General features: G+C 40.0%; 1 protein-coding gene across 4 annotated transcripts in view; it reads left to right on the top strand.

The window, feature by feature from the left end:
- Nucleotides 1-27,256, top strand: part of KDM4C (lysine demethylase 4C) — a 400,366-nt gene that overhangs the window by 123,267 nt on the left and 249,843 nt on the right. The window contains exon 9 of one of the 4 annotated variants that reach the window (XM_027105855.1): nucleotides 2,667-8,271. The exons of the other annotated variants lie outside the window; for them this stretch is intronic. Coding sequence (XP_026961656.1) covers nucleotides 2,667-2,711 — 45 coding nt within the window. The 3' untranslated portion in view covers nucleotides 2,712-8,271. Of the gene's footprint in view, nucleotides 1-2,666; nucleotides 8,272-27,256 lie in introns of those variants that run through there. 4 annotated transcript variants of the gene reach the window in all.

Here is a 27,256-nt window from a genome sequence, read left to right on the forward strand (position 1 = left end):
CTAAGAAAGCAGTTGTATAATTCCCCCCCACCCCATTTAATTTATCAGAATTAAGGTTTTTCACTGAAAAAAATTGAGAGGAATGTTCCAGGTGGCCACGTACCCATATGCCTACTTATAGGCAGAGTTCAGCTTTGGTGAGTGCCCAGTGAGTTTCTTCTCTGAAACAGAAATTGTGCTACATGATTGTACAAAAGGACTTGTTTTCTTTGTCTTCAAGGAGCTTTCATAAAGAGCAGAAGGGCTTTTAATAAACCTCCATTTGCAAAGCTATAGTATGAGTGGAACATATCATCCAGTTATTTTAGGCATTTTTCTAGCTTTGAATATCAGAGTAATCTAGAGTGAAACACTATATATTTTTTTCTAGTAGAGATTTAAAAATATCTACCAGATTGCATAGCAGTTGAACTAAGATATTGCTGTATATTCGAGATGAATGTTTTCTGTTCCTGGAACGTTCGTTCTGTCTGTGGTGAAATGGAGTCTGTGGTAACTTCTGTGCAGCAGCTGTGGTGGCATTCACAGGTCTGCTTCCTAGCTAGGACGGATCAGAGAGCTGGCCTGCAGGTTGTATTTCATTTCCGTTTGGTGGGATGAAGTGCCGTTGTTTTGATGTTAGGTTTGATGGATTTGTTTGCCACTGCATTCATTAGCTTCACATCAGAAAACTGACAGGCTGTTAAATGAAACTTTGGCTTAGATTTTCAGCTTGACTGTTTGGAGACATTTGTGAAGATATTATGTTTTTGTGTTGCAGCAGCCTCCAGCACTATGATTGTCTCTAAGGGAAGAAAAGTTATTTACTGTACTGATTTTCTTGAGTAAAAACGAATCATTGTCTGGGGGACAGTCATATCTAGCCTACACCATCAGAAGCAGTGTATTTATGACAGTGTGTGCCGCATGAGAGACTTATCTGTGGCATGATAAATAACATTATCTTCTTGGAAGGAAAGGTAATAGTTGGTGACTCCAAAATGATATCTCATATTTTACATTAATTTTATTTTAAGTGATAATCTATTAACATGATATGCCAGAAAGTTGAAAAATTGCACTGCAGAGCTGGGAATGTTCTCTTATGAACTCCAAGAGCATTACTTCACTATCTAACTTTAAAGCATTCGGACATTTGAATTCTCAAACGTTTGAACAAGTTTAAAAAGAGATGATAGAATGTTGAAATTGATTTCCTTTTAATCTGGAAGGGATTTCAACTATTAAATTGTCTTTGATGCAAGAACCATGATATGGGTTCATTTTATTTTATATTTCAATCCTTCTCTTAAATTAAATTTGGTTTTTCCTAAGTCAGGTAGCAGTTGTCCTAAAAAATCTTTAATCTTGGGCGGTCTTTATTAAAGTAATCAGGAATCATTTTAACAGTGAGTCTCTAGGTTATATTTTAATATGCTTTGGATTGTAGAATACCAGTGTAGTGACATTTCTCTATTCTTACAGCTTGTGAAGGAAAGAAAATGTAGACAGTGTTGCACATTGCTCATTTAACAGTTCTTGGCATTCTGATTTTAAGTGTCTGGTATGGCATATAAAATATGAACTTCGGGAGTTTAGTGATTTTATATTCTGCACTTTATCTTTTTACCTCTACTTTGTCTCTATGTCCTGGATCCTGGCGGTACAACATAGCAGTGCTGATGAGTGACTCTCCTCTGCCTTTTTTACAGAGCTTAAAGGAAAGAAGAGAAAATACCATGTAGAGAAAAAGAAGCATACAAAGTCATGTCCTTAGGAGTTTGTACTCTAACTGGGAAGTTAGTATTTATGTAACGAGAAGAGGTATTAAGAAAGAAAATAGTCACGTTATGTCCCCATTTTGTTCTGATGAAGTATTGAGTTGTGGGATTCAGAAAATCTGAGACTTCAAGTAGACTATTAGGAGAGCCAATTGATTAGTATATATTGTGTCTGCAGGAGAGATATTTGGGGCTTGAGTCCTCAGAGATAGGGAGCCTGATTTCATTCAGTGCTAATTTAAATTTGCTGGATTATGGGATTTGAATGGAACTAGGTATATGGTTTATGATACTGTTGCTAACCTGAAATCAAGATAATATCTGTTTTTGAGGCTTTAGTTAACTCAATCCCTTAAAAAAAAAGTAAATTGGCTTTTTGAATAATGTGTACCCTATACTGAGAAAAATTAATTTGTCTTTAAGCCATTCTCCTTTCATCTAGTTTGATAGTAGTAGTAGCCGACATTGTTCACAATCCGCCAGGCGTTGTGCAGGGCACTTCACACATGTTACTTCTTGCCATCTCAGAGATAATGCATGTCTTCTGTCCTCTACTAGCCCCCTTTCTCAAACCAAGGAGTTGGGATGTTGCCTAAAATGAGGATGGTGAGGTTGAGATTAGAGGCAGAAGGTTGGCCCCCTAGTGCCCCATATCCTTCTGGATTCATCTCCTTGGATGTGGTGGGTTAAACAGGTGCCAGCCAAGTATGTGATTTGTAGGATCGCTTTTAAGATACTTGAGGCTTCAGAATGATCCTGTCCCACGTAAGCTGTAGTTGACAATCACCACCAGGTGGTGGTGATTCTCTCTGGCATTTGTTTTTGTTTGGGTTCTTAAAGCCAGTGGACACTTTATTCTGTATTCTTATGATCTGTTGATCAACCTACTTATGAATTCTTTTTTAGCCCATCGTTACCTCTCAGGCTTTGACCACCCTACTCTTTGATTAAGTTGGGGAAAAACAAAGGTTCTTTACTTCCTTCTTCATTTTGAGGAGTGAGGGGGATCCTGAGGCATCAGTCTGGACAAAAAGGTCTGTATGTAGAGAATCAGAACAAAGTTTATTATGCTCCTACCTTGACATATTTCATGATTATCAGGGACCTAATTTTATTGAAGCACTTTTTGAAGCTTTGGGGAATTTTTTGTTTACCATTTCTTTTGCCTTTTCCATTTTTTTTTTTTTCAGTGTTTATAACAGTAAACACAGTAAAAAATTCCGTAAAAGGCTGTGTCCTAGATAAATGTTTGGAGAAGACGGTAGAAGTTGGGAGTGAGTATTCTGGTCAGTGGTGATCCAGAATTCTAGGAGAGTAGTGGGAAGAACACCTTGGCAGTATTTGAGGGAAGCAGGTTGGCCAGCCCCTCAAGGGAACAGAGGGATAATGGGAGAATCATTTGGGCTCTGGGCACCCCCAGCATTTATAACAAACAGATTTCCTGGTTCCCCACAGCTTCTCATTCTCTCCCACACAGGGTTTACTGTGTTTTCCTCCTTCTGCAACTACCACTGAGAAGACAAGCAATGGTTTATCTAGTAAGGGGTGGTTTCCTCGCTTGAGGGATTCGGAGCCAGGTGGCCCCAGGGTTGGTGCATCTCAGCACTGTCATGAGGTCTCATGCTCTTCCCCTCCTTCTGTCTCATTCTCCTCCGTGGGAGGGTATTTATTAGCAAGCTTGCCACTATAGCTGTGCTTACTGCAGACGTGTTTCTTCCAAGGAGGAAGGAGGGGGACAATGCAAGAATGTGGCTCACCCTCGTCCCTCTATCTGGGAGGAAAATCTTTCCTTGAACCCTACCTGAAAAAACTTTTATATCTCATGGCCAACCCAAACCATAAGGAAGCTAGGAAAGTAAATGGCAAGTCATTTTGGGAGAGCACCTGTTATGTGCTGGGCCCTGTGCTTTCAGTTAAGAAAGTAGTAAACAAGACATGTGTGGTCTCTGTCTGGTCAGTCGATCCACATTTAGAGTCTACAGCAGCTGTTCTCAACCCTGGGAGCTTTAAAAGCATGGACCCACCCAGACCAATAGGATAAGAATTTCTGGTGAAGGGATACAGCATTTGCATTTTAAAAATCCCCCTAGGTGAGTCTGCTGGATGCTTTGGGTTGAGAACCAGTGGTCTTTAGTGAATTAAATAGGCCTTTGTTGTTTGGGTTGATGTTTTCTTTTTTACATTGCAGCTAAAGGTTCACTGGCAGCTCTATCAAACAGACCAAAATAATTATAAATGCAATTTGTATATAAATGTAATGTATAAATTTACCACATTTAAACATTTTCTTCTGAGAACCTAAAGCTTTCCAGTCCATATGTGACATCCATTTTTACAACTTAACTCATCACGTCAATTCAGATGATGAAGCCTAAGATTTCATAGCAGGAAGGGAAATGATCGATTTGGAAGGTTTTCGGACAACCTAAGAAAAAGGAAACATGGACCATTAAAATAAAGTCAGTTCTTCTAACACCAATAAGCTGATTTTCTTTGGGAAAATCACTTTGCCTTGCTAAGACTGTACTGTTGAAATAGTGGTCCTGTTCCTAAATTTATTCAAAAGCTGTGGTGGAAATGTCCACATGTTGATTAGGAGGCAGCATGGCGAGGGGTAAAGAGAGCACAGTTTGTAGCTAGTGGGGCTGGATTTGAATATGGGGACGACCGCTTGCTAGTGATTAATCCTAACAAGGATTCACTTGATAACTTTACGATCTGGTTGCTAATTGTTTGTTCTTGCACAGTACCTCCCTCAAAAGATCTATATAATCTTTTGATTCAATGCTGTAAATTACAGAAAAAGCTAGTTATAGGAGGACTCGGGAAAATTCCTCAGGTGGGGTCTGAACCCTTGGCCTAGCCACATAGTGATTTTCCTTTCTCAACAGAAGAGCTAAGTGTGAATTAGGACTTCTTATATAAGGTATGCCAACCAAGGTCACTGTTCCCTTTCCTTCAAGATACTTGTTCTCTGCTGATTGAACAAAAGCAACATGAGCAGATGCCCAGTTTGAAGTTTGATGTAGGCATCTTGCCTACTTGATCATTTGCTGTGACCTCTTTGAATCAAAAGAGAGCTTTAATGGGATTTCACTGAGGTCAGTGGCAATAATTAGACTTTAATCTGTGGATCCACAGTCTATCCTCCCTCTGCTGTGAGCAAGATGATAGAAAGCGTGAACACACCTCTCTTCAGAACCGCTTGTCAGAACTGTAGCCCGGAAATTCCCACGGGGGCTGCAGCCCCGGAACACTCTCCCACCAGAGCCCCTTCTCAAGCAGAAGGTTGAAAGTAATGACGGTAGTAGCTGAACAGGGTGTTGATATTTAAATATCAAAGGGAATAAAGAATGGGTGAAGAAACCCCTGATTAATCTCTATTACTGTTTTAACATTTCCGCACTTTCGCAGTTAGAAGAATCAGAGCGTTAGACGATTCAAAGAGGAAAGGTGCCCCCAGTTAGGCAGACCCTAAAAAAGTCTGATATAATATAGAAGCCCAGTGCTTGGTTCTCTCCCTCTTTCAGCCATGCCTAGCATTTTAAATTTACTATGCTTTTATTCCCTACAAACTATGCCTAGTAATATTTTTTTTTGCCTCATTCTGAAAGGAGGAAGGTAAAGCAAGAGTATCTTCTGGACATTCCAGATACTCTGGAGGGATGATTTCCAACATGATAGCTTAGAGCACTGATTGATTCCTTGTGGCTCTATCTGTGATAGTTAGTGCTCACAGCTAATTCCATCTGGCATTATTTTTGTCTTTCATTTGTATTGATCAGTTTGCTGATCCTGCCAAGTGCTGTCCTTAAGTGAGAGCAATATCGATACTTGTATGCCTCTTGCTTATTTATAATGCTGAGTGCAGTTTTATGATGGAGTTTTGTTTCTCTTACTGTCCGATATTTTGATTTTTATCATACTTGAGTATGACCAATGAATAAGTAGCTAAGTAAGGGAAGTTTCAAATTAGTGTTGTTAAAAATATGAAGAAATAAAATCGTAATATTGGGGAACTGTCTATTTTATAATCATAACTAGCAGTATTTTGGCAGATAGGCAATGAGGATTGTATGTATGTATTTTACCAACATTGCTAATATTTTATAGTCTTTTAGTAAAAGGCTAGAAAAACATTAAAGCAGAAGAATTTAGCATGCCTTATGTTCCATGTATAATATCAAAGTTAGCTTTATAAAATTAATTATATCTTATATCTCCCTTCAAGATGCTTCATTAGAAATATAGCTCAAGTAGTTACTGAGATTCCATGATCTGCTTAGTATTGTCATCAGGATCACTCCTGACGTGACACAGGGTAGTGGAGGCGGCTGACACTTTGGAGACTAACAGACTGTCTTGAATCCCTCTCAGGCTGTATGTAATTCTTCTGAGCTTCATTTTCCTCATATATTAGGGAGGCATTGTTGTGCAGTGAAGGCGGACAACAAGTTCAAGGCTTGGCCAGGCTCTGACTTGAATTCTGCCTTTTCCTTTTACTAACTGTGTGATTGGAGCAAGTACTTAATTAACCTCTTTAAATACCTTTTTCCCATATGTAAAATGGAGATTATAGCCTCTTTAAGTTGTTCTGAAAAATAAATGAAATTAAATCTGTAAGGAGCCTTGCAGAGTTGTGGTGGGGACTGGATAGATGTGTGGTGGGTTAGGATTGTGTTTCCTCTGCATCTTTCTCGCAGAATTCCAGTTTGGGGAATTGACCTTGGCTCAGTGGTGGGCCTGGCTGGTCTAAGAGAATTCCCGTTTCCTTTTCCAGCGATGATGGATCAGATCAGTGGGCCAATCTTGGCCAAATAGAAAGGAGGGTAGGATTGGTGGAGAAATAGAGGAAACCGCCAGCTTGCCCTAGGAGAGTAATGGGAGACTCGTCTCTCTAAATGAGGACAAGGAAGCACTGAAGTCTCCAGCCTGCGATCTTAAGGGGACGAGACCTAGCTTAAAGCCCATGCTTTGGACACCAGGTCAGAGAGCTGAAAGGCTTCTGTTTAAAATCAAAGCCTGGAGAAAGCAGGCCAGTGTTTTATTTTTCATAACTCTGTCAGAAATACAAGTGTTTGTTGCTCCATCTCCAGAGTATTTCTTTCCTTAGTTAAAGTGCTTTGATGGCTAATTTGAGTGCAAGCAAACAAAGACCCAACCCAATCACACAGAGCCGTGTTAGAATTCTGGTTCTGTGTGTGGTACTTGTGTAACCTGCATCTGTGAGCCATAGTTTTCCTACCTGTAAAGAGGGCTTTAACTGGTGCCTTACCAGGATGGGGGCCACAATGGGGGCAGGCACCTAGCACCATGCCTCTCTCACTGAGTACATTTTTAAAAAGCCATTCATCATGGTCATTTCTAAGTCAGGGAACTCCCTAATACTATTTGGGGAAGACTGGTGGGGTTCAGGCCTGAGGTGCTGAGAAACAGTGGCTGTGGGGATAGTATTTGCAGCATACGTGCTAACAGCAGGCTGTGCAGATGGATTGCTTTATATATTTCTACTGAATTCTCACATTCATTCACTTTTACTTTCTGCCAAAATGAGGGCAGCATTTGGAGTTCTGTGGGCCAGATTGCCAAGAGGAGACATTTGAAGGAGCTGTTGCTTATGTGTTCAAAAACATACTGTGTCTCTTGGGCCCTCTGTTGAATTCGAAAGACCATGTGTTGTAAATTCTTGGAAAGGAAACCATCATGGACATTGTAGATTCCTGCTAAGTTTGACTCTCGTCCAGACATGACTTTTACATACTGCATACATATGTGAATTAAGAGAAAAGAATAGGTTGTTTCCAGCAACTTTCTAAATTTGCATAAACTATATTTTTATACGGCTTGGTCATTATATTCAGTGTTTCTTATATTCCCAGTTCTCAGGAACGTGTATTCTGTCCTTTAATTTTAAGTATTAATTAACAAAGAATTGGACTCTTCTGATGACTATTGAAATAGCATGAAAACCTGTTTCTTTGAAAACTAAAAAATTGTTCAGACTTCAGTAGTATTCATAGTAATACTGAAGGATTTTTTTTTTCTTATCATATTAGTAAAGACATAAGGAAAACTCCCATTACTCTTGAGAATGTACTTGTTAGACTGATCACTTTGTACTTCTGTTGGTGGTGGTGTAATTGGGATAAGTATCCTGAAAAGGTAATGTGTATCAATACCCCTCAACATCTCCATGCCCTTTGATCCATTTCTTACACTCCTAGGAAATAATTGGAAATGCAGGCAAAAGTACACTTACAAAGATGATTGTTGTAGTGCTAGTTTTATCAGCAAAACTTGAATTATAACTATTATGTCCAATGATATGGGAATCATTGAGTAAATTATGGTGTGCCATGTACTAGAATCCTTTTAATTTTACAGAAAATTATTTGAAAGGAAATCATGATGACTCTTTGTATTGTTACCTGTTGTTAAAATGTATAAAACATTAGTGGGCTTCCCTGGTGGCACAGTGGTTGAGAGTCCGCCTGCCAATGCAGGGGACACGGGTTCATGCCCCGGTCTGGGAGGATCCCACATACCGCGGAGCGGCTGGGCCTGTGAGCCATGGCCACTGAGCCTGCGCGTCCGGAGCCTGTGCTCCGCAACAGGAGAGGCCACAACAGTGAGAGGCCCGCGTACCGCAACAACAACAACAACAACAAAAATGTATAAAATATTAGTATATGTCCATGGCCAAAAACCTTAGAGTACAGAAAAATATTTAATGGCATCCTTTCTAGTCCATTCCTTAAAGGTAAAGCCTTTTAACAACTCCTTGTATATCCTTTCAAAAATATTAGCATATGTCTGTCTCTATCTTTTAAAAAATTTACACAAAGTTAATCAATGCTGTTCACATTGTTTTCCAATGTCTTTAAACAGCTTTCCTTTTAATACATCTTTCATTTATGGCAAGTAAAACATTTAGAGTGTAAATATTTATTAGAAAAATCTTCTAGCTTATCCCAATAGAGTAGGACAGGTGCTTGCCGTGGATTTTTTTTGTGGGCCATCATAGAACCACAGTAGTGCATAAGAGTTCATTGCACAGATCTCGTTAACAAATCAGGACTTTGAAAACGAATGCCTTAGTTCATTGCCCTGTTTCCCTCCCCCCACCTCCCCCTTGCAGAGCAGAAGGCTAGGTGGACCTGGAGCACTTGCACGTTTCCAGCCCTGTCTTTGTTGACGGGCCCTGCCTGCACCAGCATCTCAGCTTATTCTACCGCAGTTAATACTGGGAGATAGTTAATGCCATCATAGTTTCTGTTTTACTGAATGACAGCATTTCTAACTGTGTCCTCATATTTGAAGGATTGGATTGGTTAAATAAATTTTAATAAGTTCCTTTAGAATTGCATTTCTGTGTCCTCATAAAGGATTATCCCAGTGAATTTGGAAGACATGACAGGAAAAAGTAACTGAATGACTTTTGTCAACAGTTATATGATAATGGGAAATTGAAATAGGAATGGCAGAAAGAGGGGATAAAACCCAGCCTGGTTGCTATGTACAGATATAGGCAAGAAAGGCTACATAAAATAAGAAAATGCCAACTGCAATAATCATAAAGGACACTCTAGATTTAAAACACATACATGAAGTAAGACAATTAGGAAGTTATTGCCCATTGTTTCAAGAGAGCAGATGGTGCTTAAAATATCCCTTAATTTTATGTCATTCTTAAAAGCAAACAACCAAAGAGCATATACAATCTATATTTAAAAAGTTAAGTGCAAACTTTTCTATTTTGGGGGGATGCTAGAGTAGAGCTGAAGAAGAACAAAAGTAGCATTAAATCTGCCAATAAAGATACACATTGGAGGCTGTCTTGGCAGGGGATTGAAGGCATAGATGAGGGGAAAGATAACCAAGAGAGCAGTAATCCAAACCCTGCTCAGCTCCTGTGTGAAACTCTTCTCTGCTACATATTTTCTCTCTCATTGGCTCTAGTAAGTGACTTGATGTTTAAGTTTTGAAATGTCTAGATTATATCTCTAAAACCACATCCATTTGGGTACATGGTCATAATTTTTAGAAAACGTGATTTCATACTTTAGTATTTCACATTTCATTAGAGAGAATTTTAGGAAGGTTTTTTGAATTTTGGTGCTGTTTACACTCAGCACCTCTGAATAAGTGCTGGATCGTAGATCCTGAAGTGTTTAGTCTGAGTAAGCCTGACCAAGGCCTCTCAGATAAACTGCTGTTCTCAGATTTGTACACGGTTTACACTATAGCAGTGTGTCTTAAAAGGCATTTCTGTAGTGTCGTTGCCTTATGATCAATTCATGGTGCTTTTTTGCCCAGTTACTACACAGATGTATTTGTGTAGAGATGGAAGGTGTCTGTGGCACCTCAATAGAGATGGAAGGTGTCTGTGGCAAAGTTAAGTCAGTCTGTGATGTACTCAGCCACTCAGGGCTGGACTGAAAAGTGAACACAGATTCCTTCACAGGTCCCGTTTACCACTTTATGGTTTGTTCTCATCGGTGATCCTGCCTGTCAGAGCAGCCTAAGTGAAAGTGAAGACAAGGAAATGGAAGCTCAGATCCATATTTCTAGAAATATCCACTCTTTGAGTTGTGCAGTGGAGAATCTGAAGTCCATACTCAGTTACTGAGTGACTGATGTAGCTACTTACCAGGAAAATTGGGGCGATGCAATTCACTGTGTTTTCAAAGAAACATTTTGAGGTTGGGAAGTTTACAAACCTAGAATTTCAATAAGCACAAAGTAAAATAAGAGTTTACTTTTTATTAGATTGATATAATGCAGTTTGGGCTGATTTCATTCTAAGAGATCCCCCTTTCCCCCTGTTTATATTCTGCATTTACCTTCTGGAACTGATTGACATGATAGCAGATTGAATGAGACTTTATAATTCCTAGACTTTATAATCATTAAGCTTTGAAGTAAATGGTGCTTCTTATTTAAGGAAATTCCACAGGATAAAGCCAAACAGGTACCACTACGGAAGGGATTGTCTTCAGTGGATATCATGTGTTCAGCTCCTAGCTGCTTATTGTCTTAATAGGGTCTGTGGACAAAGTCATCCTCAGTGTAACTCTGGTTCTGGGCTTTCTGCTTCAATGTGTCTGTCTCTGAAGCAGAAGGCCTGGAACCACTAATCAGTGTCCACCAGATTTCTTAAGACTGGCATTAAGTTTAATTCAACATCTGTTAATTACCTGTTGTGTAATGACCTGTGATGGACTTCTGGGAGGAGGCCCCAGTTATCCTGAATACAGTGGGTGCATAGTCAGTTTGATGAGATCTTGGACCCACTTCCCTAAAACAGGCTTTTTGTCATGCATATAAAAATATTTTTTAAAAATTGGAATATTATCAAATATATAATTTTACATTTGCTTATATTTTTATTGTTTTTGAATATTTTCTCATGCCACTTCAGCATTCTCAAAAATACTGTTTAAAATAGCTGAGGGGCTTCCCTGGTGGCACAGTGGTTAAGAATCCGCCTGCCAATACAGGGGACACGGGTTCGATCCCTGGTCCAGGAAGATCCCACATGCTGCAGAGCAACAAAGCCCGTGTGCCACAACTACTGAGCCTGTGCTCTAGAGCCCGTGAGCCACAACTACTGAGCCCACGTGCCACAACTACTGAAGCCCGCATGCCTAGAGCCCCTGCTCCTCAACAAGAGAAGCCACGGCAAATGAGAAGCCCGCGCACCGTAATGAAGAGTAGCCCCTGCTCACCACAACTAGGGAAAGCCTGTGCACAGCAATGAAGACCCAACGCAGCCAAAAATAAATAAATTTATTTAAAAAAATAGCTGAGTATTTTATCCTATGAATGTACCCTAATTTAACCGTTTACCTGTTGTTATGGAGTTTGGTTATTTACACATTTCAGTATTACAGATTACAGTGTAGTAAAGAGCTTTATGAATTCATTGCTGTCCAATTCTCTTTTTTTCTCAAGAGATATAATTTTAGAAGGGTAATTTTTTTTTTCTGTTTAAGGATTCTTTTTTTTTTAACATCTTTATTGGAGTATAATTGCTTTACAGTGGTGTGTTAGTTTTTGCTTTATATCAAAGTGAATCAGCTATACATATACATATATCCCCATATCTCCTCCCTCTTGCATCTCCCTCCCACCCTCCCTAACCCACCCCTCTAGGTGGTCACAAAGCACCGAGCTGATCTCCCTGTGCTATGTGGCTGCTTCCCACTAGCTATCTGTTTTACATTTGGTAGTATATTAAGTCCATGCCACTCTCTCGCTTTGTCCCAGCTTACCCTTCCCCCTCCCCGTGTCCTCAAGTCCATTCTCTACTTCTGCGTCTTTATTCCTGTCCTGCCCCTAAGTTCTTCATAACCATTTTTTTTTTAAGATTCCATATATATATATGTTAGCATACAGTATTTGTTTTTCTGTTTCTGACTTAGTTCACTCTGTATGACAGACTCTAGGTCCCTCCACCTCACTACAAATAACTCAATTTTGTTTCTTTTTATAGCTGAGTAATAGAGAAGGGTAATTATTGAATCAAATAGTTTTTGGATACAGTTTGTCGGATTGTTTCCAGAATTTTTACTCACAGGTCACAAAAAAATTTTTTTTTGCCAACACTGAGATTGTTATTAAAATAATTTTCCTTTTTTAAAGAAAAAGCATAATCGTATTTTTTTTGAATTTTATTTTATTTTATTTTTATACAGCAGGTTCTTATTAGTATTATACATATTAGTGTATATATGTCAATCCATAACCTTATTTTTTATTTTCATTTTAAAAATTACTAAGGAACTTGAATAATTTTAATTCCTTATGTTTTCTATTCATATTTTAATATTCAAAATATTATTATGAATATTATTATGAATTAAGGATAAGAACCTTTGGCTTTATTTTCCACAAACATTATTCCCAGTTTGTTTGCTTTTAAATTGTATTGGAGTATTTTTTGTGTCTTTATTTACAGGAGTCAATGTTTGCTTATGGCCCAAGAATTGAGCCAGTGTTCCTTTTTTCCTCTTAGCTGCCACTATACACCCACCTGGACCTTCTTTTTTCCAAATATTGACAGTGGAACAGACGTAGCCTTCCTAATTCCCACTCTGTTCCTGCAGCAAATTGTAGATGTCATTTGTATTAAGATTCATACCGCTAGTAACTGCAGGGCAACAGAGGATTGAGAGTCACACTTCGTGGGAGTCTCTGAGATTTTAGGTCAGATTATGTCCTATCTACCTCATAGGGATAAGGATGTCTTTCCCCTGGTTCCTCTGTCTGTGCAATTGAATAAGGAGGTCTTTACTGTTTCCAGGTTCTTGACCTACAGCTTTCAGCTCCACTGCCCAGTTTCTACCCTCTTATGCTTCAGCTTTGCTTTATTGCTCTCTTTTCCCTAAACAGCTTTACACTGTATACATTATTGATTACCTGTGGAAAGATGTCTTGAAAAAGCTTGCAGAAATTCTAACATCCTTCGAAGTTCAACTTAGTATCCCTTCTCTCCCATGAAGGCTTTCTTAGGGCAGCTCTATTCTGTTACTTGTGTCCTTGCTTATCTCTCTTCCCTGGACCTACCTCTGTTAAATAGATGCTTTTTTTTTTTTTTAACATCTTTATTGGAGTATAATTGCTTTGCAATGGTGTGTTAGTTTCTGCTTTATAACAAAGTGAATCAGTTATCCATATACATATGTTCCCATATCTCTTCCCTCTTGCATCTCCCTCCCTCCCACCCTCCCTATCCCACCCCTCTAGGTGGTCACAAAGCACCGAGCTGATCTTCCTGTGCTATGCAGCTGCTTCCCACTAGCTATCTATTTTACGTTTGGTAGTGTATATATGTCCATGCCACTCTCTCACTTTGTCACAGCTTACCATTCCCCCTCCCCATATCCTCAAGTCCATTCTCTAGTAGGTCTGTGTCTTTATTCCCGTCTTACCCCTAGGTTCTAATAGATGCTTCTTATTGGATTCATCTTCACAGAGCAGGACATGTTATCTTGTCTCAAGGGGTCAAGGGAAAGTGTTTCTCTGCCTGCCATTCCCAGATGCAATGACTATGAAATCAAATCTAGTCCAAACACAGTGGTCTTGACTTGAGTTAAACGCTGGGAAAGCAATCAGTAAGGAAATTACAGTCTTGGGGAAACAGAAATAGGACACAGAGGGAAATGGGTATTCAACACAGTCAAGACACAACTATAGATTGAATGTTCATTCATTCGCTAAGCTATACATTTAACAGAGGATGATAAACTCTTTGGGACTGGGCAGTTTGCAAGGGGGGAGAAACTTGATAAAGATCAGTTCCGATCTAGATGTGTGGTTTTTACAAAGCCTGTTTGTAGAGATGTGCAGACAGTAGAGTAAGTGCTTCTGTAAATTTAATAGGAAGGAGCATAATGACAGCTTGGGTGTTTGTGACTGTGCTGTTCATTAATGAACCTTCAGAGTAAATTTATAACTAAGTGAAAGGAGGACAAAGCTAGCCTATTTTATGCCATTTGTATGTTATGGTTTAAGCCCCACAGCAGAACTAATCACTGGAGTTGTATGGATTATTGAATAAAGATGAGGAAGTTTGAACTTCAAGGAAAGATGCTATCTATAGAGTTATTTGTATTTTCAGTTGGGGATTTTAGCTGTGGCTTAAAAGAAGTCATATAATGAGGAAAGATCAATGGGATGCTATATGGTTGCCAAAGAATGTCATTCTTAGGGTTACATGCTTATTATTTTTATGAGATTTTGATAGTTCTTTATAAGGAGAATATTTTTGCATTGTAAAAAACATATGAATACTCAAATATATGATATGCATTTTCCCTCTGTATAGGTACAGCTTTTGGTTTTTAAAGATTTTTCCTTGAGTCACTGAAAAGGGTTGACATTACATGTTTTTATGTACTTAATTGTGTACAGTTATAGACTCAAGTGGGTTTTAAAATCAAGTTGCTTCTAAATGTTAGTTTGGCAAAAATAAAAACTGCCGTGCATTTCTACTGTGCAGCTGCTAAAAATAGTGGAAAACATCTGTATGTACTGATACAACAAAGATCTCGAAAATATATTGTTAAGTAAAAAACAAAACGCTGGTTGATGTGTGCTTTGTATAGTGTGAAGCTATGTTTTTGTTTTTGTTTTTGTTTTTTCGGTACGCGGGCCTCTCACTGTTGTGGCCTCTCCCGTTGCGGAGCACGGGCTCCGGACGCGCAGGCTCAGTGGCCATGGCTCACGGGCCCAGCCGCTCTGTGACATGTGGGATCTTCCCGGACCGGGGCATGAACCCGTGTCCCCTGCATCGGCATGCAGACTCTCAACCACTGCGCCACCAGGGAAGCCCTGAAGCTATGTTTTTAAAAACAATCTTTAAAAAAATGTAAATAGAAGAAGAAATGAAAGGATTCATATAGTTAATTATGGTGGCCTTTGGCCAGTGGAATGAATTTGCAGTGTGTAAAGCAGGGACCCTCACCTTTTATGCACTCTACTTCTGTGTTGTTGGAGACATTTTTCTTTTTCTTTCTTTTTTTTTTTTTTTTAAACAAGACTGCTTTCATGTATTATTTTGTGCTATTTAAAAAATATCCAATAAGTTTATTTTTTATAGTTTTCAGTAGTATCTTTGTATGGAGAGCCCTAATGTCTGATGTCTAAATGTGTCTCATAGGCACACGGTAGAGATATTCTGAAATCTCTCTGCTTCAGGATATTTAGCTTGTAACCAAAATTTCACTGTGAAGGAGGAGGTGATAAATATACGTGTCTATACGTGCTCATAGTACTTTTTTTTTTTTTAAGTGACTCAGCCCTTGCAGTGTTGTTTTGGGAGGTCACCACTCTTTTTTTTAAAAATTAATTTAATTAATTAATTTTTGGCTGTGTTGGGTCTTGGTTGCTGTGCATGGGCTTTCTCTAGTTGCTGCGCGTGGGGGCTACTCTTCATTGTGGTGCGCGTGTTTCTCATTTGTGGTGGCTTCTCTTGCTGTGGAACACGGGCTCTAGGTGGGCGGGCTTCAGTAGTTGTGGTACGTGGGCTCAGTAGTTGTGGCTCACAGGCTCTAGAGCGCAGGCTCAGCAGTTGTGGCGCACGGGCTTAGTTGCTCAGCGGCATGTGGGATCTTCCCAGGCCAGGGATCGAACCCATTTCCCCTGCGTTGGCAGGCGGATTCTTAACCACTGTGCCACCAGGGAAGCCCCTTATAGTACTTTTAAAACGTTTAAAACTTTATCCTGTAATTACTGCTTGATCTGTAATTAAGGTGACATTCCTCATTGATTGCAAAATGGAAATAAACAACATTGATACACATTCAAACAATTGTTGAAAGAATTAAAGTGGAAATTTGCATTTAAATTATTTTCAGATAGAATATGTGTTCTGTATTTGTTGTAGTAAAAAAGCCTGAAATTGCATAATGGCTTTTTTTAAGGCATATACCAGGTGTGTGTTTGTCATTCCTATATAATCCAACCTCACTAGCAGATTCTGTAAATTGTTTCATGGACTATGGTGCTTAAATATTAATGTATTTTATTTTGTTCTCAAAGTGAAGATTCACGGACAGTGTGTATCATTCACCAGCAGAGGGCAGTGTCTCTTCACAATTTTTTTTTCTGCAAAGTCCTTTGGAATGAGTGGGTTTCCCTCATAGCATTTGACCTAATTTGACATATAGAGATATAGAAGATATTATTGATTATGAATTTGTAATAGATATGTTTTATATGGAAGAGAAGATGATAAAAATCTATGTAACTTAATGTAGGAAGGGGTATTTATACTCTTGTTTTTATTCCTTCTAGATTAGTTGTTTCTTAAAAGAAATGCTCATTTTATGTGTAGGAAGCATTTAGCCTAAAATATCATCAAATTGAAATGCTTTCTTTTGTGAAATGAAGTTATAATTCCCCCAAATCTATGGCAAGCTGTTCATGGGTTTGGTTCCTACATGTTGTATAGTTTGGCTGCTGTGCAAAGGGAGAGCATGCCCCCCCCAAACACACACACACACACACACACACACACACTCAGCACAAACGTATTTATTTGGAGGAAACTTACATGCTGACAAAGTAGCAGTGTAAGTCCCTGCAGATCCTGTTCTCCCAGGGTGAGGTGGACTTGAACTGGGGAGTATTGCTGGGAAAGGGCTTCAGTGGAAGGATCCAGCCTAGACCCTGTCATGTTGTGCTCCCTTATTTACAGAGAACTAGGAGCAAAACACGTGACCAGGAACCGCAGGAGATTCCTAGGCGAGGAAGTAGTCTTCATGTGAAGAGATGACACTTAATTTAGACTCCCTGGGCTTGAATCCTGGGTTGGTTGTTTGTTGGTAGTATCATTTTGGACAAGACATGTATAATTTGGGATAATAATACCATGTCATATAGGTTAGTTGTAAGAACTAAATCAGGTAATTCATATAAATTTCTGGAATAGTGACCGACACAGGGCATGTAATAAATGTCTGTTATATCTCATGAGGTTTTGACATTTATTAAACTTTAAAAAGCGGTTTGGGATCCCCATCTTCTCAAATTTTGTGCCATGGCAGTGACCATCAGTGCATTTCTGCATTTTGCTTCCCAGATCTGCCCCAGGAACTGGTTGTAAGCCAGGGCTCCTTGTTCTGAAATTACACCTATGGTGGGTGCAGATCTAAAATACCATGTCACTGTTGGGCAGCTATCATTGAAATGCATACCAGCCATGCCATGTTAACTGTCTTTCAGAATAAACTGTGAAGGTACCCAACATGGGGATGCATTCTTATCATCCATGTTCTGAGGGATTTCAAATGGGTCAAAATATTTATTCTTTGGTTTTCATTTGGCTGTGTCCAGAACATACCAAAGGACTGTAGTTCTAGGATAAATTTTTATCTGTCATACATCAGGAACAGAAACTATCTGGGGGAAAGATTCAGTGTTGAGACACCTGTTCTAAAACATCCCCCCGTCCCCAGCTGATCCCTTTCTTTCTCTTTAAAATAAAGCAAGACGATGAAAGATTTTGAAAATGCAAAACTCTACTTGAGAGTATTTATAAGTAAGAAAATGTAATTCTTTAATTTGCTGGATATGTGAACACCCAGAGGAAGAATGGTTTGTTCTTAGTCCAACTCTGGCTCTACATTTGTGGAAGGATGTCCTTTATTCTGTGGCTCTGGCTAAGAGAGCAGGTGTACAAATGCAGGTGGGAGAAAGGGGACAGAGAGCTGCAAAGATCAACGCTTGCCCTCTCTACGCGCTTGGTCCACACAAAAAGGCTCGAGCATGCAACAGGTTTCTTTACTCCCACAGATCATTAATCTGGATGTGTTATGACTCTCTGCTCTAGCACATCCAGGGGCATTAATGCATTGGGGATAGAAATTTAATTTGATAAACTCAAGGTATTCAGCGGTGGTCATGAAAAATCACCAGAGATGTGGATGGATCTTTGCCAGTGTGAGATGTTTCAAAGATTTCTTCTATTAAATGCTGTTCCAAAATGATAGAATGCTCTTCAATTTTTTTAATATAAAATAACATACCTTAAATATAAATAATTTTATTAAAAAATATAAAAACGCAAATAAAAATTGAGGTAAAAGACCTTGGGTAAATTTTATAAGATATGAAAGAGCAACATAAATCAGAATAGAAAAGCAAGAAGGAACTTGAAATAAAATTAAAAATCATTTCACACAAAAAAATTAAAACTCAAAAGTAAGTTTCCGTTTGTACTTTTTATATAGCAATCTTTGTACACCATTTAATGAAACAAGTACTTATATTGAATGAAATTCGTACTTATATTTTAAAACCTTCAGTAATTTAGGGTAATTTCCACAGAGAAAAAGTGGGTGAGGTTGGAGGGCAAGTGAGGGAAAATAAGTTGAGATTTCCATCTCACATCCAAACAAAATTCTGTATGGCTGAAATATTTCACACGTTAAACATTTTAGAAGAAATGTTAGGGGAATATTTATCTGATCTTTGGGTTGAGGAAGACTTTCCAAGCAGGACACCATTGCTGGATACCATGAAGGAAAAGATGGTGAGATCGGAATTACATTTTAAAAAGTTGCAAACCAAATAAACAAGTGTACCACTGGCGTTACCTGAGAGATAGTGGATTAACGTCCTTAAGAGGGTGCACCTCCAGTCAATCCCTCGATGCTACTTAATAGCAAATTAGTTGAAAAGAAAGTCAAATATTGACATAATTTGAGGCAGAATGTGAACTTTACAGGGGTATCTAAAATAAAACTGGATAATTTAGGGAAATTTGGCACATCTGGGATGCTGCTTGGTCTTTACCTTCAGATTGCGTGAGGCTACGAGCTTTTCTTCTTTGCCATTAGGTGTACTTCAGCAGGCGAGTTTGAGAGGTGGCACCCCGTAAAGAGCCTCTCATTCTTGTCGTTAGTAATTACCGTGGCTAAAATTCAATGAGTGTTTACTCTGTGTCAGGCATAAAAGTTTACAGTAACTCATCTAAGTTTAACAACTGTTATATGAGATAGGTAGTATTACTACCCCCACTTTATGTTGGGGAATATTAAAGTGCAGAGAGGCACAAATGAGGATTAAAACATGTTGGTGAAGTGCTTAAATGGAGGTAAAAAGACAAGAGCGGCGCTTTAGAAAATATCCGAGATGAAGAATCTGATAAATCAGGGGTTATATCACTTGCTAGATTTGAGGCTTTGGGTAGATTACCTATTTTCAGCTTCAAACAAGTATAAATATCAGTAATCCCTGAGTGCATATAACTGTATCTAATATTTCTAGTGATGACTGTGAGCCATTAAGCTAGTTAATGATTTTGATGTATCGCGTACCCCAGTAAAGAAAGAAAGCAAGTATATTAGGGACGGATGGAATTAAGAGTGTCAAATAGTTGAAATTCATCCCCACCCTTCTCATGGTGTATTTCACTACCTCCATGTGCTAGATAAATCAGGCCTGTTTAATAATGTTAGCAGTTTTATACAAACGTTCATATTTCAAGCAAAAGGGGGGGATTTGACTAATCTCTTGGATCTCTAAAATAACTTATTTTATCTGGAATCTTAATTAAAAATCTTTTTTTTTTTTGGTTGTGGGGCTTCTTTGGAGATATTTGAAAGGTGTGTTTATGAACCCGTATGACGTAGCTGGCCGCCTCTGGTCCTGCATAGGATGGTAGGTGCCGAGGGACGGCAGTGGCAGGGGCTGGACATGGTCCACTGAGAGAGGAAGTGCTGCGCCCGGCCCTCCCTGGGGTCTTAGTGATGAGAGTCTTCTTCAGGGCTTCACCCCTGCTTTGATCTGGGGCTATGGGTTAGGTTCCTACTTTTTTTTTTTTTTTTTTTGCGGTACGCGGGCCTCTCACTGTTGTGGCCTCTCCCGTTGCGAAGCACAGGCTCCGGACACGCAGGCCCAGAGGCCATGGCTCACGGGCCCAGCCGCTCCGCGGCATGTGGGATCTTCCCAGACCGGGGCACGAACCCGTGTCCCCTGCATCTGCAGGCGGACTCTGAACCACTGCGCCATCAGGGAAGCCCTAGGTTCCTACTTTAAACGGCTGTGAATGAGTAAGTTAGGAACCTGGTCCCGAAATGCCTTGCCAGCCATTCCATTTCTAAGGTTTCTCCCAGGATGTTGGGACAAACAGGAAGATGGAAGGTGACTTTTGGAAATAGATTTTCTCAAGGTGCAGGCAGAGCCGCGGAGGGGCCTGCAAGGTGCTATCCTGAGACCTGCCAGCCCCCTTCCTCCTCCTGCTGCACTCCAGCTCCTCCCTTTTGGCCGTCCTGCACCTCGTTACAGCACAGAGCAGGGAATGGCGCTCCTCCCCCCCAGTCTGATGAGCCCTATACACCTCGGGTCTCAGCTTTGCTGTCACTTCTTGCAGGCAGCATTCCGGACCCCACAAGCAGGTTAATGGGGCTCATATCTGTCTTCAGGGTTATTCTGCAGGTTGTGCACATGGTGCTTGCATTCCTGGCAGAGCTCCTGCAAGCTGCTCTTCTCTGAAGCAGACTTACAGGAGCCCACAGAGCCCTGGAATTCACTGTAGAAGGAACGCAAATACCTCAGCCAAACAGTGGATCAAAACAGAAAGGCACTTTCACATGTGTAAATAGAGTAGGTTGAAGGTACAGAAAACCCATGTGCAAAGTTGTTCACTTTTCTATCTGAAGGGCAATATGCTTGGACATAACCTTTTCTATAGTGTCTGGTGAGATTCACGGCTTCGTGTGTTAACTAATTTCTGTTTTTCTGTATTCCAATGACATTTCTTTTTGTTTTACATATACCTATATATATATGTATATATATATAGATATATGTAATATATATTCTTTTTCAGATTTTTTCCCATTATAGGTTATTACAAGATATTGAATATAGTTCCCTGTGCAATACAGTAGGTCCTTGTTGTTTATCTGTTTTATATGTAGTAGTGTGTGTCTGTTAATCCCAGACTCCTAATTTATCTGCCCCCCACAACCCCTTTGGTAACCATAAATTTATTTTCTATGCCTGTGCATCTGTTTCTGTTTTGTATCATTTTTTTTTTTTAAGATTCCACACATAAGTGATATTACATGATATTTACCTTTCTCTGTACTTCCAAAGACATTTCTGTTTAGATGAGGAGGTGTTTCTTTCCCCATTAACTGGGTTCTAACCAGGATAGCAGGTACTAGTGTCTTCTGAACCTTGAGCTGCTCCCGGAGATGTGTGTGTGCTCCCTATGAGTTTCAATAGGATGTTTTCCCTTTCTTTTTCTACTAATTTTGCTATTGAAATTAGAAGGAAAGAATACATTTTCTCACCAACATTTCTACTGTTGATGTTTCAAGAATTGTGATATTCTGTTCTTGGAGTTTTTTTCTCATACGGTAACTTTTCCATATTGTTGCAAACCAGTGGATATTTCCAGTATGTTGAGAAATTTAACAAAACAAAAATAAACAGCAAACAAAATAATGGCTGCCTCTGTCCTTCATCTGAAAAGAAATGGGACGTGAAGATTGAAATGCTTGAGATATAGCCTTAGTTCAGTAACTGACAGTTTCAGTTCTGTGTTTTCAAATAAACAAAACACCAGCACTCATACCGGGAAAAGTAAATGTTCAGATTTCTTTCTAGGTAATATAACTTGATTATATTCTTTTAAAATTAGCTGCCCAGGGATAGGAATTGAAAAATAAAAATTCCTGCACAAAAATGTTTCCCTAGTATTAAAATTTAAATGCAAGCAAATTGGTTTAAAAAACAGGTTTTGGTGTTCTTGAAGCATATGGTGAAACACACATTTTTTGTAATGTAATGCACCATTTGTGGAATCTAATGCACTGTCTTAGGCTCAAGTTTGTAAAATGGATTTTTATGCAGTATATCTTTCTTTAGTCCGTGCCTTGTGCCAGCTGAGGAAGAATACATGTCACATTCAGAGTGCTTCCCCAGCGGGGTTGGGGAGAGGCAGGGAGAGGAATGCTCTTTCGCACTTCCTCTTTCTGCTGTGGGGCAGTGGACTTCACCTTCCGTCCTGCTCTGGGGGTGGGCTTGGCCAAGGCTCCTTAGCAGGGGAGCTATGTCAGCTCTGCAGGATGCCCTGACAGCCTCTCCATCTGCCTTCTTTTCTTTTCTTCCTTCTCTTCCTTTATTCTCTTCTCTTCTTATCAGCAAAGCTAGCACTTGGGAAAAACTGGACAGGTTTTACTTTATTATGATAATACATATAAGCAAAATTGAAAATTCCCAGATGAGAGTTCATACACTTACTGTTAAGCACATTATCTGTACCTGCTGTTTAGATTACGCAAAAATGGGTGTTCTTTCATCTACCTACCAGCATTTGTCTTAGGGTTTTCACATTTCTTTTAGGGGGTTAGGGGGTTGCATGGTAAAAGGGATAGAAAACAAAAGAAATTGACCTTCCTCTGAAGCAATCATGTTCAGTGCATTCTCTTCTAACTACCACCATGAGGAGGAGTTGGAGATGCCTGACACTCTGAGATTGGAGGTTAAGTTCCCTTTCAATTCAAAAGAGACAGAAATGATTGTTGCAGTCTAGTCATTAAGAAGTCATTGTCCTCCTTGTACTTGGCACTTTTTATGCTATTTCACTGTCAAGATTTGATTGTTTCTAACCCTTCAGAAAGAGAACAACAATTTAGGGGAAAAATCTATTTGTCTGTCTCAAGAATAAAGAGATGTCTTCGTTTGGTTTTGCTTTCCTTGAATGGTGTAGCAACTTATATATCTTTGACTTGGACCTTATTGTAGCTTTAATCTTGATGGGTATACATTGCATCCCAAGGTATAGCTTCTGAAGAAAAAGGAAAGGGCCAGTTAAATGCTTTCTGTTTCCATTGTAAATGTCCCTTGAGTTAACATCAGCTTATGGTAGTGCAAGGACTATGCTGGGTGTGAGAAGCAAAAGACAGTTTTTTTGCACTTGAATATGTAAGAGGCTAGGCTTTTATCACTGATAAATGCTCTAACAAAGGTACAAGGTAATACAGGAATATAGGATGAGGAGAGATTAATTCCAACATGGCAGGGATCTGAAACTTTTTTTTTTGAGAGGAGTGATATTTGAGCTGGTGAAGATTAGATGGGATTTTGGTGGTTTGGAAGTATGTGTCTGAAAGGGAATCAGCAGCTTGAGTGAAGTCTTGGAGGCAAGAGTGGTAGGATATTTTTGACAATTGTCTCTGTGTGGTTTGAGATGTAGTACATTGAGAATGGGGGGGTGGAAGCAGGCTACGAAATACCTTGAATGTTAGGTAGAGGCATTTGGACCTTTGAATTCTGTGTGATGGGTAGCCAGTGAACATTTTAGAAAAGAGTTTCAATATAAACTCTTTATAAAACACAGTGGTGAAAATACAACAATAGGTAAGTTTGCAATTTTAATAAGAGCATTTTTCTTTTTTGGCTAGTTTTTTTGACCGAATAAATTCTTTGCCATTTATTCAGCAAATATATATTAAGTTTCAGTTACATACAAGATAGTTTATATGTGGGAATAAAACATGAATAAACCAAATCTGGCCTAAGAAGAGCTCTTAGCAGGATGTTTCATTTTATTTCTATTTTAAGTATTGAATATTGCATATCTCTTAAGAGGATTGTGTCTTCTAAAATAAGCCTACATTTTAAAGAAATTCTGATAGCCTTTGAATATTTTCCATTTTGGTCAAATGACTCTCAAAGCAGCAGCACGGTGTTTCCGTATGCTTGTGTTGATGGCCAAATGATTGCAGGGAGACAGTGGAAGCATCCCAGTTCCACTTATTTTTCTCTCTAAATTTTAAGAAATGATATAAATGGGGGGGGTTCATATTCCATCCATTAAAGATTATTTAGGTCATCAGGCTTTGTGTTTATTTGTTTAACTGAAAGAGTGAAGAGGGTTAGGTTAAATCATTTACACTGGTATGAATTATTTTCACTGGCAGGAATGACTTAGAGAATACGGAAGATTAGCCATAAAATGCAGGCTGTGTGAGAGATGTTCAGAAAGGCCTGAGGAAGTCACTGATGGGGAAGCTCCTGCCTTGACCTCCTCTCTCTGATCATCTTGAGCCCACCCTACTCGATCGGTAATTCTTGTGGTCTTAACACGTGTACTCTCTTCATATTCCCAGTTCCGGGCATCCCATCCTGTGACATCCATCTCCCGCCTTTTCAGCTCATTCCCTTTGCTACCCCAACTCCAGCATGCCTGTGGACCCCAGCAGGGACTAAAATCTATTGATCCTACTTTTCATGATCACTCACACCCTCATGCTCTTACTTCCTTCTCTATCAGGCTTATATTCTGTGATCCATTGTTGTATACTCTCCCTTGCCTCTCTCACTGTGTCATACTCACCTGGCAAAATCCCCATCTTTTTTTTTTTTTTTTTTTTGCGGTACTTGGGCCTCTCACTGTTGTGGCCTCTCCCGTTGCGGAGCACGGGCTCCGGACGCGCAGGCCCAGTGGCCATGGCTCACGGGCCCAGCCGCTCCGCGGCATGTGGGATCTTCCCGGACCGGGGCACGAACCCGTGTCCCCTGCATCGGCAGGCGGACTCTCAACCACTGCACCACCAGAGAAGCCCGCAAAATCCCCATCTCATTCCACCCAACTATCTTCCTGCTCTCCATGCTTGTCCCTGGGCAGCTGCTGTGGCTGGGGACAAGTACACAGCCATCCCAACTGTTCTTCCCAGATCTAAGACCTCATTTCTTAGAGATCCAACCACATTCTCCTAGTCCATTGGCTCTCCTCTTCTCCTCTCTCTCCATCCTCATTCTCTGCTAATTACCTTGCTTTTCATTTCAGCGATAAAACAGAAATTTCCATGGATTCCCACCAGCACACCTACCTATTTACCAGCCCCAGTGTCCGTATACTTGACCTCCCATTCCAGTATCCCAGATGAATTGTTTTTGCTTTTGAGGCCATTCGTACACTTAACCACAGGCCATCTTGCACCAACTTCTTTTTTTTTTCCCCCAATAAATTTATTTATTTATTGGCTGCGTTGGGTCTTTGTTGCTGTGCGCGGGCTTTCTCTAGTTGCGGCGAGCGGGGGCTGCTCTTCGTTGTGGTGCGCAGGCTTCTCATTGCCGTGGCTTCTCTTGTTGCGGAGCATGGGCTCTAGGTGCGCGGGCTTCAGTAGTTGTGGCACGTGGGCTCAGTAGTTGTGGCTTGCAGGCTTTATAGCGTGGGCTCAGTAGTTGTGGCGCGCGGACTTTGTTGCTCCACGGCATGTGGGATCTTCCTGGACCAGGGCTCGAACCTGTGTCCCCTGCATTGGCAGGTGGATTCTTAACCACTGTGCTACTAGGGAAGTCCCTTCCACAGTTATATTTCTATTTTAAAGGAGTTGCATGCCCCACCTAAAAGGCTAGAGGTGCCAGCAGCACCAGTGTCTTCTCAGACTCTGCTCCTTTTCCTACAGATGAAGGCAAAAACAGACGTGCTCAAAGACACAGTGGTACCCCTGTGTACAGAGGGTACAAAAAGACAGTTTCATAAGGAGATTTCTCAATAAATCCCCTCATTTCTTGCTTTGTCATATACTTTAGATTCTCAGGTGTGGATTTTCTTCTCTCTAAATTAGCCGTTTTTAGGATATTTATTTGATAAAGCCTGTGTGATTTAACATTTGTACTCTTTACTGGGTTTGGAAAACCCCTTTTCTTCCACTTGTTGACCAAGATTACAGTTACATGTTAGCTCTTTTATTATCATAGAGCATTTGAATCAGATAGATTCTTAAACTCTTCAAAAAATTTTCCTTTAAAAAATGTTGCACTGGTGTTGCATCTGACTCTCCTTTCTGATTAATGTGACTGAGAATTGGGCCAGTAATGTGGTTCATATTTGTGGTTTTTATTGAAGTGCTGTTCCCTTTGTGATGCCGAATCATTTTATACTGACCTTACGTTTTTTTTGAGTGGTTACCTTACAAATGCAGTTGAAATCTTTGGAGTCCACAACGACTGCACTTTAAGTTTAGTGTGAATGTACATTGCTAGTGAATTATATTCTTGGGTTTATTTGAATGAGTGAATGAATGAATGAGTGATTACAGTGACCGAAGAAAGGATGCAAATTTTAACCTTTCATTGAATTCCAAGAAATGTCTTCTTGAGTGTATGTGCTAAGGGCTATCAGGTGGCAGAATACAGAATAAGCCAAACGTAGTAGGCAAGTTCTGAGTCTTGTGGGTTTGGTATCTGGCCTAATTGCTTATAATTAATGATCAAAGAAAAAGATGTTCATATAATCACAGCAAATGGCTCTTATCTTTGTTGTTTGTTTCAAATGCTTTCTGTGTCACTGACTACAAATCCAGAATTATCTTTTTGGGGGCAGGGAATCAAAGGGGTACCACTGTGTCTTTGAGCACGTCTGTTTTTGTCTTCATCTGTAGGAAAAGGAGCAGAGTCTGAGAAGACACTGGTGCTGCGAGCACCTCTAGCCTTTTAGGTGGGGCATGTGACTCCTTTCTTTCCTCTGGTATTCGGAAATTTCTTGGTAATTTTGGGGCGTATGTCTCTCTCCAGTGCCTTAGGCAAGACAGTGTTCACTTCTTACAAACCTCAGGTATGGTAATCCAGAATCTTCTTTCACACAGCTGCCGGAGGAAATGCAAGCTGAGGTTTTATACTTAAACTCAGAATCAGAACACCAGGAGGGAGGAGATGGTTAATGGTTGCATGAGTTTTTGTTTGTTTTAACTCACTGAGGGCATGGGCTAGTTTCCTATACTGCACAGGATTTATGCTCCCAGGTCTGCTTTGCACAGGGTCTCCACCCTGCTGCTCTGTAGGCCACAACAAAATCAAATTAGCCCTTTGGTTCCTGGTTGGAGGCAGGCAGTAGGAACAGGCAGGAGATTGGGGGGGTGGGGCGCGGAGAATACAGCCCACCCTCAGGGTTGCCTCAGGCCATCCTTCAGGGACTCTTCTGGGTTCTGATCGTTGCTCCCTCCTCCAGGCCTTTTAGACTGAGCTTT

Source organism: Aethalodelphis obliquidens, unplaced genomic scaffold (genome assembly GCF_003676395.1).
Source record: "Aethalodelphis obliquidens isolate GAN/ISIS:26980383/991018 unplaced genomic scaffold, ASM367639v1 scaffold7, whole genome shotgun sequence".
Lineage (NCBI taxonomy): Eukaryota > Metazoa > Chordata > Mammalia > Artiodactyla > Delphinidae > Aethalodelphis > Aethalodelphis obliquidens.